Source organism: Natrix helvetica (genome assembly GCF_964273705.1).
Source record: "Natrix helvetica genome assembly, chromosome: Z".
In the NCBI taxonomy this organism is placed as follows: Eukaryota; Metazoa; Chordata; class Lepidosauria; order Squamata; family Natricidae; genus Natrix; species Natrix helvetica.
Genome location: NC_138554.1, coordinates 25550602 through 25563619, shown reverse-complemented (window position 1 = coordinate 25563619; position 13018 = coordinate 25550602). Strand labels below are relative to the sequence as shown.

General features: G+C 46.2%; 1 protein-coding gene across 3 annotated transcripts in view; it reads right to left on the bottom strand.

Moving 5' to 3' along the window:
* The window catches only part of PTPRH (protein tyrosine phosphatase receptor type H), a 70180-nt gene that overhangs the window by 18852 nt on the left and 38310 nt on the right, over positions 1-13018 (bottom strand). For 2 of the 3 annotated variants that reach the window (XM_081933223.1, XM_081933225.1), the window contains 5 exons: positions 5804-6076; positions 2771-3034; positions 2515-2596; positions 1578-1625; positions 929-1019 (listed from right to left, as the gene is read on the bottom strand). In XM_081933223.1, coding sequence (XP_081789349.1) covers positions 929-1019; positions 1578-1625; positions 2515-2596; positions 2771-3034; positions 5804-6076 — 758 coding nt within the window. The remainder of the gene's footprint in view (positions 1-928; positions 1020-1577; positions 1626-2514; positions 2597-2770; positions 3035-5803; positions 6077-13018) is intronic. The other variant, XM_081933224.1, reaches the window with a different exon arrangement.

Here is a 13018-nt window from a genome sequence, read left to right as displayed (position 1 = left end):
CACTGGAACATACAATCTCCTTGTAGATACTTTGCACATTCAAGGAGAATAATACGATGACTTGAAATGGAAAAATAGAGGGAGTCTCCCTTGGGCAACATTTTATCCTGAAGGGAGAACTATCATTGTGACATGACATTTTATTTTTCTTCCCTTCTGATAGAATATGCAAAGTCTTAGGGCAAGAACTAAATTACAGTTTTTTTTAAAAAAAGAGAAAATGGCAGAGGAAAAAGCTCCAATGGTAAATAATCACTGATTCAATGTCTTTGCGCTTTATTTTTCTGATGTTTCACAATAACACAGCAGTGAGCAACAGGAATTGAATCAATTTTTTTTATATTGCATCCGTTTACAAGCATTAGGAAACACGGACAGCAGAGTGATAGCAGAGTTCGTGGCGGAAGTCTGTTGGATGGTTTCTCCAGAAATGTTTGATCAAAAGGAATGTCTACTCCATTGAAATTCCTTTAGACATTCACTCATATTCAAAGAGAAAACCAAATGGAGCAAAATCCTTGTTTCCCCATAATGTTTGTCCTGGAGCAATACAATAATACAATAGTAGAGTTGGAAGGGACCTTGGAGGTCTTCTAGTCCAACCCCCTGCCTAGGCAGGAAACCCTATACTGTTCCAGACAAATGGCTATCCAACATCTTCTTAAAGACTTCCAGTGTTGGGGCATTCACAACTTCTGGAGGCAAGCTGTTCCAGAAGTTGTGAATGCCCCAACACTGGAAGTTGGAGCAAACCAACAGCCCCATGAGCCTTTGACTGTCAATGCTGGGCATCGCTGGATTTTGGGCACTGTAGGCAGAGTGGTTTCTAAGCCCTGCCTAGAGATGCAGGGACTTGGGGGATAGATTCTTCTCTATGCCAGTCATGTGTTTCTCTACTGAACTATGAACTCTGCCTCCAACTTCATACCTGGTATTCAACGGCAAAGCCAAAAGCACTATCTGACAGCATCTTGTAGCAATGATGTGGGAAAGCCGACACAGGTACTGCCCCAAGGACTCTATGACAGATAAACAGTAGAGAAATTGGATCTTTTTATACCAAAGGTGAAGTTACTCCAAGTAGTTTGGTGAGAATTCCTCAAGATGGGCCAGATTAGGAAACCAATGATACGAAGGTCACCATTTTTATTGTAAAGCTATAGTAACAGAATCTTGCAACTCTGAATGGGCTTCTCTGCATCCACTTTATCTTCATCTGTACTAAATTGTCTGAGACAATTTATTTTATGGTCCAGACTCAAGTCCCTGACTATTGTCTTAGTAGCAATTCTTCTCCTGTCCTTCAAGACCTTTCCTTCATTTGCCTATATCTGGCCTACATTGCATCTCTCTATCTTTCCTTCCCTCCTGCCTTCTTTCTCTGTGTGTGTCTCTCTTTCCTTCCCTCCCTCTATCCTTCCCTCCCTCTGTGTGTGTATGTCTCTCTCTCTCTCCTTCCCTCTCTCCCTCCCCCTTCCTCTCTCCTAATTCAAGGGAGTGCTTGCCTTCACCATTGTTTGGCTTCAAACAAGGTCATATGGTGCTACTCTTCTAAAAATCTTAAAAACTATTCTTACCTAGGTAAGCTCATGTCTGTATTCTGCTGCTCCAAGACATCTGTCCTTCTGAAAGCAAGGCAGGAAAATTGGAAGTGACACTTGGGCAGCATCTGTTAGTGCTCCCATCCTTATCAGTACAAGGAATGCCAGATAGGAGACTGCTGAACTGAAGTCAACAATGCAATACCCATTTCCAAGAACTCCAGAACTCAGTTGTCCATCATCATGATCTGAGCACTACTCAAATTCCAAGATATCCAACTGATATTTATAACAATAGGCAGTTAATTCATGGATAGGTTATGTTAAGGAAAACTTTCCCTAATCTAGAGCTCTGGAAATATGTTGGATCAATTCCCATAATATTCAATCAGTCCTTGCTGTAGACCAGGGGTGTCAAACACAAGGCCCGATCTGGTCCGCAATGTGTTCAGACTCATCCCATGGGGCCATCTTGGAAAATGTAAGGGGCCGGCCTGCATAACTTCAGCCCGGTCTACCCAATGCAAAGAGGAAACATCGGGCCAGCGTGGCTTCAGCCTGGTCTACCCCGTATGAAGAGGGAACATGTCACCAGTTTGGGGAGTGGTGTCAAGCTGGCCATGCCCACCCAGTTGGCCACACACCCCCTAGATCAACCACAGCCCCGATGAGGGCTTAATAAAATTGAGTTTGGCACCCTGCTGTAGACAAATGTCTAGTGCAAAGATTGCTAAGAATGGGGTCCTTGATGCTCTCTGAGCTTGGTTGTTTTCTTACAGATGTTTCATTACCCAACTAGTTACTATCATCAGTGCCAGCAGTGCTAGCTAGCTCAGGAAGTTACCTAGCTGTAAACTGAAATGCCTGCAGAGCACCGAAGACTCTTCAGAGGGCACTCAGGACCCTAGAAGAGTTCAATCTTGAGCTAAAAATATTCCAATCTATTGGTGCTCATAATCTCAAACATGCTTACCTTGGTCTCCTGAAACAAAAGAACAGGAAGCAAAGGATGACCAAGAAAAACAGCACCGCAGAAAGAGATCCAAGGAGAGCCTCTGAACACAGAAAGAAAACATAAGATCTTTGGACAAACTATCGGGCCCCAAAATGTATGAAACAATTGGTACTCTCCAAATGGAATGGGCTTCTTCAGAAACCATTACTTAAATTGCTGTGATGCAACTGCGTGATTAACACATAATTGACACTAAGATGGTCTTAGATCTCACCTGTAGTATCGACGGAGCACGTCACAGTGTCTGAAACTGCATATTGGTTGTACCAAAATGTTTTTATTTTAATTTGGTAGACTTTGGCAGGCTGAACTCTTTGAATCAGCACTGGTTCACTGCAATTCGACTCATTTTTCCAGGCTTGGTCTGACACAAGGACCACAAGTTTACTAACAGCGCTGCTTGGACATGTCCAGGATAATTTCAGACTCCAGTTATTTTGCAAAGGGATGCATATCAAATCCCTTACTTGTTCTGGCTCTGTACAAGCGAGAAGGAAAGAAGGTTAGAGAAACATCTTCTCACAACTTCACCAGCTCATTCTACCAACTTTATCCACCCAGAGTGTCTAGAGGGCTGCTCCCATCAGAGAAAATGAAGCAGCCACATTAAGAAAATTGCCAAAAAGTAGCAAAACTCCCACCAGGTTCCCTTTTGATTAGAGCAGTGTTTCTCAACCTTGGTGACTTTAAGTCCTGTGGACTTCATCCCCCAGAATTCCCCAGCCAGCGGGAGTTGAGGTCCACAGGACTTAAAGTTGCCAAGGTTGAGAAACACTGGATTAGAGCAACATTTGGGCTGTGAAACTCCGTTTGATTATTAGGTGGCAGCTGATGTGTCTCTGCTGCCAAGTGGTAGGCATCTGGAGTTTCCAAGCAAGTTCTTACAGCCATCCTGTTGATCAATCATGTCAATCATGTATTCTTCGGCTGCTCCTGGGTGCCCATCTTGCCTTGAACATCTTTTCCTGTTTTCCTACTACATGCAAAAACCTAACTCTCTGGAGAAGGTTCTAATGTTGGAAAAGGTAAAGGTTCCCCTCGCACATATGTGCTAATTGTTCCCGACTCTAGGGGGCAGTGCTCATCTCTGTTTCAAAGCCGAAGAGCCAACGCTGTCCGAAGACGTATCTGTGGTCATGTGGCTGGCATGACTAAACACCAAAGGCGCACGGAACGCTTTTACCTTCCCACCAAAGGTGGTCCCTATTTTTCCTACTTGCATTTTTACATGCTTTCAATCTGCTAGGTTGGCAGTAGCTGGGACAAGTAACGGGAGCTCACTCCGTTATGTGGCACTAGGGATTCGAACCACTGAACTGCTGATCATTCTGATCGACAAGCTCAGCATCTTAGCCACTGAGCCACCGCGTGAAAGGTAGAAGGAAAGAAAGAGAAGTGGAAGACTAGCAACAAGGTAGATGGACTCTGTTGCAGTGGTGAGAGATATGCCTTTGGGAGACCTAAAAGACTAGGTGATGGTCAGAGCAGCATGGACAAAAATCTGTCTAGATGGTCACTAAGAGGCAAAAACTTGATGATACAAAATCATTCATTCATTCATTCATTGGGTCAGGTAACCTTCCCATTTCCGCCCTTCTTCTAACCTAATGTTGCTTCCTAATCTACATACAGTCTTCTATAGGTTGGTAGCCATCAATTATAAAGATTAAAGGATGGTTCAGTCCCATGATGGCGAACCTATGGCATGCGGAACCATTTCTTAGGGCTCACAAGCCTTTGCCCTGTTAGCTCCAGCGGGCATGTGCGTGCTGGCCAGCTGATTTCGGCCTTTATTTTTTGCCATTTTTTTGCCATCCGGAGGCTTCCCTGTTTGCGCGTTGGACCGTTTTTCTCCCTCTGGAGCAGTATTTCTCAACCTGGGTGATTTTCAGACATGTGGACTTCAACTCCCAGAATTCCCCAGCTAGTATGGCTGGCTAGGGATGTCTGGGAGTTGAAGTCCACCCACCTCAAAGTAACCAAGGTTGAGAAACACTGCTCTGGAGGCTTTAGGAGGCTTTCTTGAAGCCTCCAGAGGGCAAAAAACAGCCCAACACGCAAACTGGAAGTCAGGAAATGGGCCATTTCCGGCCTCCGGAAAGCCTGCAAAGGGGCAGAGGAGGCCGTTTTCACTCTCCCCAGGCTCCTAGAAAGCCTCTGGACCCTGGGGAGGGTGAAAAACAGGTCCACTTGTGCCATCACGCACCAAAAGTGGGGCAGGGGGAGAAAGGACGCATAGAATTATGGGTGTGGGTACGCGCATGCACAACCTCCCCTCACCTCCCCCCACTTTTGGCAAGCGATGGCAAAAACGTTAGCTCTGACTGTGGTCTTCTCCCATTCAGTCAGGGATTGCCTATTGGTCAAGTGTTTATTGCATGTAGAACATTCCTGATTCAAATCCCATCTATTTCTCTCTCAAATCTTGCTCTTTTTTGAACGTTACTAGTCGGGCAGGGGGTGGGAGTTGGGGGCGAACAATTCAGGGCTGGCAGACAAAATCAAGGAAGATCTCAGGAGGCAGGTGCAAAGAAATGCCATTGATACTGTAGAGGAGAGAATTGTATGCATCATATTCCTTGCCCATCCACGGATGGCACATCCTTTGACTGGGCTAAATTGAAATTCAACTAGCAATCTGGTTGCTTATGCTCAGGGAACTGACCAAATTTTGAGGCCAAAGATTGTGGGCCAACTCTGGCATCTGATGGTCATGGACAAAATCTATCTATGTACAAGTAGTCCTCAACTTACGAGGACAACTGAGCCTCAAAATGTTGTTGCTAGGTGAGACGGGCCGTTAAACGAATGTTGCCAGAGTCGTTAAGAAGATCACTACAGTCGTTAAGCTAATAACAGGGCTGTTAAGTGAATCTGCATTCCCCAGGGACTTTGCTTGTCAGAAGGTCACAAAAGGTGATTACGTGACCCTGGGGCACTGCAACCGTCATAAATATGAGTCAGTTGCCAAGCATCTGAATTTTGATGACGTGACTATGGGGTTGCTTTAACGGTTGCAAGTGTGAAAAATGGTCATAAGTCACTTTTTTCAGTGGTGTAACTTTGAGCAGTCATTAAATGAACTGTTGTAAGTCGGGGACTAGCTGTAGTGGGAGTAAAAAAATAACTTGATCGCACATAATCAGTACATCCTTCACAGTCTAATTCTTTCCATAAATCTATTACTCTTTGATAGAGTGGTTTTCCCCCTTTCTCTTCTTTTCTCGGTAAAATGAGGATTAAGTACTTGTGCCTGCGTGCTTCTGACAGCCATCGCTGTCTCTGGACAGGGAAGAATTTCCAGCTGTGCTGAAGATGGTGAAGGTGTAATTGGTGCTGGGAGTTAGACCATGCAGCACAGCTTGGCCCAAAGACTTGGGGAATTTTTTGTTTCCACTGGCTTCTGAAGTGTTCCACTGGAGTCGGATGGTACTGAATGGTGAGTCCGGGTTCACCCAGGCAAACTGAGCCATGGTCTGATTGATCATCTGGATGTGGAAATTGGTTGGCGGCAGTGGGGCTGAAAGAGAGAGGTAGAGTATGAGACAGCAACCAGCCCGGTTGTGTTTGAAAAGCAGTTTTGCTTAGTGGTTAAAGCACCAGGCTAAAAACCAGGAGAATGTGAGTTCTAGTCCTGTCATAGTCATCAAGGCTAGCTCGGTGATTTTGGGCCAATCACCAGGACACCGTGAGTTCCAGTCCCACTTTACGCATGAAAGCTGAATGGGTGACTTTGAACCAATCACCAGGAGACTGTGGGTTCTAGTCCTGCCTTAGACATGAAAGCTGAATGGGTGACTTTGAACCAATCACCAGGAGACTGTGGGTTCTAGTTCTGCCTTAGACATGAAAGCTGAATGGGTGACTTTGAACCAATCACCAGGAGACTGTGGGTTCTAGTTCTGCCTTAGACATGAAAGCTGAATGGGTGACTTTGAACCAATCACCAGGAGACTGTGGGTTCTAGTCCTGCCTTAGACATGAAAGCTGAATGGGTGACTTTGAACCAATCACCAGGAGACTGTGGGTTCTAGTTCTGCCTTAGACATGAAAGCTGAATGGGTGACTTTGAACCAATCACCAGGAGACTGTGGGTTCTAGTTCTGCCTTAAGACATGAAAGCTGAATGGGTGGCTTTGAACCAATCACCAGGAGACTGTGGGTTCTAGTCCTGCCTTAGACATGAAAGCTGAATGGGTGACTTTGAACCAATCACCAGGAGACTGTGGGTTCTAGTCCTGCCTTAAGACATGAAAGCTGAATGGGTGACTTTGAACCAATCACCAGGAGACTGTGGGTTCTAGTTCTGCCTTAGACATGAAAGCTGTGTGGGTGACTTTGAACCAATCACCAGGAGACTGTGGGTTCTAGTCCTGCCTTAGACATGAAAGCTGAATGGGTGACTTTGAACCAATCACCAGGAGACTGTGGGTTCTAGTCCTGCCTTAGACATGAAAGCTGAATGGGTGACTTTGAACCAATCACCAGGAGACTGTGGGTTCTAGTTCTGCCTTAAGACATGAAAGCTGAATGGGTGGCTTTGAACCAATCACCAGGAGACTGTGGGTTCTAGTCCTGCCTTAGACATGAAAGCTGAATGGGTGACTTTGAACCAATCACCAGGAGACTGTGGGTTCTAGTTCTGCCTTAGACATGAAAGCTGAATGGGTGACTTTGAACCAATCACCAGGAGACTGTGGGTTCTAGTTCTGCCTTAGACATGAAAGCTGAATGGGTGACTTTGAACCAATCACCAGGAGACTGTGGGTTCTAGTTCTGCCTTAGACATGAAAGCTGAATGGGTGACTTTGAACCAATCACCAGCAGACTGTGGGTTCTAGTCCTGCCTTAGACATGAAAGCTGAATGGGTGACTTTGAACCAATCACCAGGAGACTGTGGGTTCTAGTTCTGCCTTAGACATGAAAGCTGAATGGGTGACTTTGAACCAATCACCAGGAGACTGTGGGTTCTAGTTCTGCCTTAGACATGAAAGCTGTGTGGGTGACTTTGAACCAATCACCAGGAGACTGTGGGTTCTAGTTCTGCCTTAAGACATGAAAGCTGAATGGGTGGCTTTGAACCAATCACCAGGAGACTGTGGGTTCTAGTCCTGCCTTAGACATGAAAGCTGAATGGGTGACTTTGAACCAATCACCAGGAGACTGTGGGTTCTAGTTCTGCCTTAGACATGAAAGCTGAATGGGTGACTTTGAACCAATCACCAGGAGACTGTGGGTTCTAGTTCTGCCTTAGACATGAAAGCTGAATGGGTGACTTTGAACCAATCACCAGGAGACTGTGGGTTCTAGTTCTGCCTTAGACATGAAAGCTGAATGGGTGACTTTGAACCAATCACCAGGAGACTGTGGGTTCTAGTCCTGCCTTAGACATGAAAGCTGAATGGGTGACTTTGAACCAATCACCAGGAGACTGTGGGTTCTAGTCCTGCCTTAGACATGAAAGCTGAATGGGTGACTTTGAACCAATCACCAGGAGACTGTGGGTTCTAGTTCTGCCTTAGACATGAAAGCTGTGTGGGTGACTTTGAACCAATCACCAGGAGACTGTGGGTTCTAGTTCTGCCTTAAGACATGAAAGCTGAATGGGTGGCTTTGAACCAATCACCAGGAGACTGTGGGTTCTAGTCCTGCCTTAGACATGAAAGCTGAATGGGTGACTTTGAACCAATCACCAGGAGACTGTGGGTTCTAGTTCTGCCTTAGACATGAAAGCTGAATGGGTGACTTTGAACCAATCACCAGGAGACTGTGGGTTCTAGTTCTGCCTTAGACATGAAAGCTGAATGGGTGACTTTGAACCAATCACCAGGAGACTGTGGGTTCTAGTTCTGCCTTAGACATGAAAGCTGAATGGGTGACTTTGAACCAATCACCAGGAGACTGTGGGTTCTAGTCCTGCCTTAGACATGAAAGCTGAATGGGTGACTTTGAACCAATCACCAGGAGACTGTGGGTTCTAGTCCTGCCTTAGACATGAAAGCTGAATGGGTGACTTTGAACCAATCACCAGGAGACTGTGGGTTCTAGTCCTGCCTTAGACATGAAAGCTGAATGGGTGACTTTGAACCAATCACCAGGAGACTGTGGGTTCTAGTCCTGCCTTAGACATGAAAGCTGAATGGGTGACTTTGAACCAATCACCAGGAGACTGTGGGTTCTAGTCCTGCCTTAGACATGAAAGCTGAATGGGTGACTTTGAACCAATCACCAGGGGACTGTGGGTTCTAGTTCTGCCTTAGACATGAAAGCTGTGTGGGTGACTTTGAACCAATCACCAGGAGACTGTGGGTTCTAGTTCTGCCTTAAGACATGAAAGCTGAATGGGTGGCTTTGAACCAATCACCAGGAGACTGTGGGTTCTAGTCCTGCCTTAGACATGAAAGCTGAATGGGTGACTTTGAACCAATCACCAGGAGACTGTGGGTTCTAGTTCTGCCTTAGACATGAAAGCTGAATGGGTGACTTTGAACCAATCACCAGGAGACTGTGGGTTCTAGTTCTGCCTTAGACATGAAAGCTGAATGGGTGACTTTGAACCAATCACCAGGAGACTGTGGGTTCTAGTTCTGCCTTAGACATGAAAGCTGAATGGGTGACTTTGAACCAATCACCAGGAGACTGTGGGTTCTAGTCCTGCCTTAGACATGAAAGCTGAATGGGTGACTTTGAACCAATCACCAGGAGACTGTGGGTTCTAGTCCTGCCTTAGACATGAAAGCTGAATGGGTGACTTTGAACCAATCACCAGGAGACTGTGGGTTCTAGTTCTGCCTTAGACATGAAAGCTGTGTGGGTGACTTTGAACCAATCACCAGGAGACTGTGGGTTCTAGTTCTGCCTTAAGACATGAAAGCTGAATGGGTGGCTTTGAACCAATCACCAGGAGACTGTGGGTTCTAGTCCTGCCTTAGACATGAAAGCTGAATGGGTGACTTTGAACCAATCACCAGGAGACTGTGGGTTCTAGTTCTGCCTTAGACATGAAAGCTGAATGGGTGGCTTTGAACCAATCACCAGGAGACTGTGGGTTCTAGTTCTGCCTTAGACATGAAAGCTGAATGGGTGACTTTGAACCAATCACCAGGAGACTGTGGGTTCTAGTTCTGCCTTAGACATGAAAGCTGAATGGGTGACTTTGAACCAATCACCAGGAGACTGTGGGTTCTAGTCCTGCCTTAGACATGAAAGCTGAATGGGTGACTTTGAACCAATCACCAGGAGACTGTGGGTTCTAGTCCTGCCTTAGACATGAAAGCTGAATGGGTGACTTTGAACCAATCACCAGGAGACTGTGGGTTCTAGTCCTGCCTTAGACATGAAAGCTGAATGGGTGACTTTGAACCAATCACCAGGAGACTATGGGTTCAAGTTCTGCCTTAGACATGAAAGCTGTGTGGGTGACTTTGAACCAATCACCAGGAGACTATGGGTTCTAGTCCTGCCTTAAGACATGAAAGCTGAATGGGTGACTTTGAACCAATCACCAGGAGACTGTGGGTTCTAGTCCTGCCTTAAGACATGAAAGCTGAATGGGTGACTTTGAACCAATCACCAGGAGACTGTGGGTTCTAGTTCTGCCTTAAGACATGAAAGCTGAATGGGTGACTTTAAACCAATCACCAGGAGACTGTGGGTTCTAGTCCTGCCTTAAGACATGAAAGCTGAATGGGTGACTTTGAACCGATCACCAGGAGACTGTGGGTTCTAGTTCTGCCTTAGACATGAAAGCTGAATGGGTGACTTTGAACCAATCACCAGGAGACTGTGGGTTCTAGTCCTGCCTTAAGACATGAAAGCTGAATGGGTGACTTTGAACCGATCACCAGGAGACTGTGGGTTCTAGTCCTGCCTTAAGACATGAAAGCTGAATGGGTGGCTTTGAACCGATCACCAGGAGACTGTGGGTTCTAGTCCTGCCTTAAGACATGAAAGCTGAATGGGTGGCTTTGAACCGATCACCAGGAGACTGTGGGTTCTAGTCCTGCCTTAAGACATGAAAGCTGAATGGGTGGCTTTGAACCGATCACCAGGAGACTGTGGGTTCTAGTTCTGCCTTAAGACATGAAAGCTGAATGGGTGGCTTTGAACCAATCACCAGGAGACTGTGGGTTCTAGTCCTGCCTTAGACATGAAAGCTGAATGGGTGACTTTGAACCGATCACCAGGAGACTGTGGGTTCTAGTTCTGCCTTAGACATGAAAGCTGTGTGGGTGACTTTGAACCAATCACCAGGAGACTGTGGGTTCTAGTTCTGCCTTAGACATGAAAGCTGAATGGGTGACTTTGAACCAATCACCAGGAGACTGTGGGTTCTAGTCCTGCCTTAGACATGAAAGCTGAATGGGTGACTTTGAACCAATCACCAGGAGACTGTGGGTTCTAGTCCTGCCTTAGACATGAAAGCTGAATGGGTGACTTTGAACCAATCACCAGGAGACTGTGGGTTCTAGTTCTGCCTTAGACATGAAAGCTGTGTGGGTGACTTTGAACCAATCACCAGGAGACTGTGGGTTCTAGTTCTGCCTTAAGACATGAAAGCTGAATGGGTGGCTTTGAACCAATCACCAGGAGACTGTGGGTTCTAGTCCTGCCTTAGACATGAAAGCTGAATGGGTGACTTTGAACCAATCACCAGGAGACTGTGGGTTCTAGTTCTGCCTTAGACATGAAAGCTGAATGGGTGACTTTGAACCAATCACCAGGAGACTGTGGGTTCTAGTTCTGCCTTAGACATGAAAGCTGAATGGGTGACTTTGAACCAATCACCAGGAGACTGTGGGTTCTAGTTCTGCCTTAGACATGAAAGCTGAATGGGTGACTTTGAACCAATCACCAGGAGACTGTGGGTTCTAGTCCTGCCTTAGACATGAAAGCTGAATGGGTGACTTTGAACCAATCACCAGGAGACTGTGGGTTCTAGTCCTGCCTTAGACATGAAAGCTGAATGGGTGACTTTGAACCAATCACCAGGAGACTGTGGGTTCTAGTTCTGCCTTAGACATGAAAGCTGTGTGGGTGACTTTGAACCAATCACCAGGAGACTGTGGGTTCTAGTTCTGCCTTAAGACATGAAAGCTGAATGGGTGGCTTTGAACCAATCACCAGGAGACTGTGGGTTCTAGTCCTGCCTTAGACATGAAAGCTGAATGGGTGACTTTGAACCAATCACCAGGAGACTGTGGGTTCTAGTTCTGCCTTAGACATGAAAGCTGAATGGGTGGCTTTGAACCAATCACCAGGAGACTGTGGGTTCTAGTTCTGCCTTAGACATGAAAGCTGAATGGGTGACTTTGAACCAATCACCAGGAGACTGTGGGTTCTAGTTCTGCCTTAGACATGAAAGCTGAATGGGTGACTTTGAACCAATCACCAGGAGACTGTGGGTTCTAGTCCTGCCTTAGACATGAAAGCTGAATGGGTGACTTTGAACCAATCACCAGGAGACTGTGGGTTCTAGTCCTGCCTTAGACATGAAAGCTGAATGGGTGACTTTGAACCAATCACCAGGAGACTGTGGGTTCTAGTCCTGCCTTAGACATGAAAGCTGAATGGGTGACTTTGAACCAATCACCAGGAGACTATGGGTTCAAGTTCTGCCTTAGACATGAAAGCTGTGTGGGTGACTTTGAACCAATCACCAGGAGACTATGGGTTCTAGTCCTGCCTTAAGACATGAAAGCTGAATGGGTGACTTTGAACCAATCACCAGGAGACTGTGGGTTCTAGTCCTGCCTTAAGACATGAAAGCTGAATGGGTGACTTTGAACCAATCACCAGGAGACTGTGGGTTCTAGTTCTGCCTTAAGACATGAAAGCTGAATGGGTGACTTTAAACCAATCACCAGGAGACTGTGGGTTCTAGTCCTGCCTTAAGACATGAAAGCTGAATGGGTGACTTTGAACCGATCACCAGGAGACTGTGGGTTCTAGTTCTGCCTTAGACATGAAAGCTGAATGGGTGACTTTGAACCAATCACCAGGAGACTGTGGGTTCTAGTCCTGCCTTAAGACATGAAAGCTGAATGGGTGACTTTGAACCGATCACCAGGAGACTGTGGGTTCTAGTCCTGCCTTAAGACATGAAAGCTGAATGGGTGGCTTTGAACCGATCACCAGGAGACTGTGGGTTCTAATCCTGCCTTAAGACATGAAAGCTGAATGGGTGGCTTTGAACCGATCACCAGGAGACTGTGGGTTCTAGTCCTGCCTTAAGACATGAAAGCTGAATGGGTGGCTTTGAACCGATCACCAGGAGACTGTGGGTTCTAGTTCTGCCTTAAGACATGAAAGCTGAATGGGTGGCTTTGAACCAATCACCAGGAGACTGTGGGTTCTAGTCCTGCCTTAGACATGAAAGCTGAATGGGTGACTTTGAACCGATCACCAGGAGACTGTGGGTTCTAGTTCTGCCTTAGACATGAAAGCTGTGTGGGTGACTTT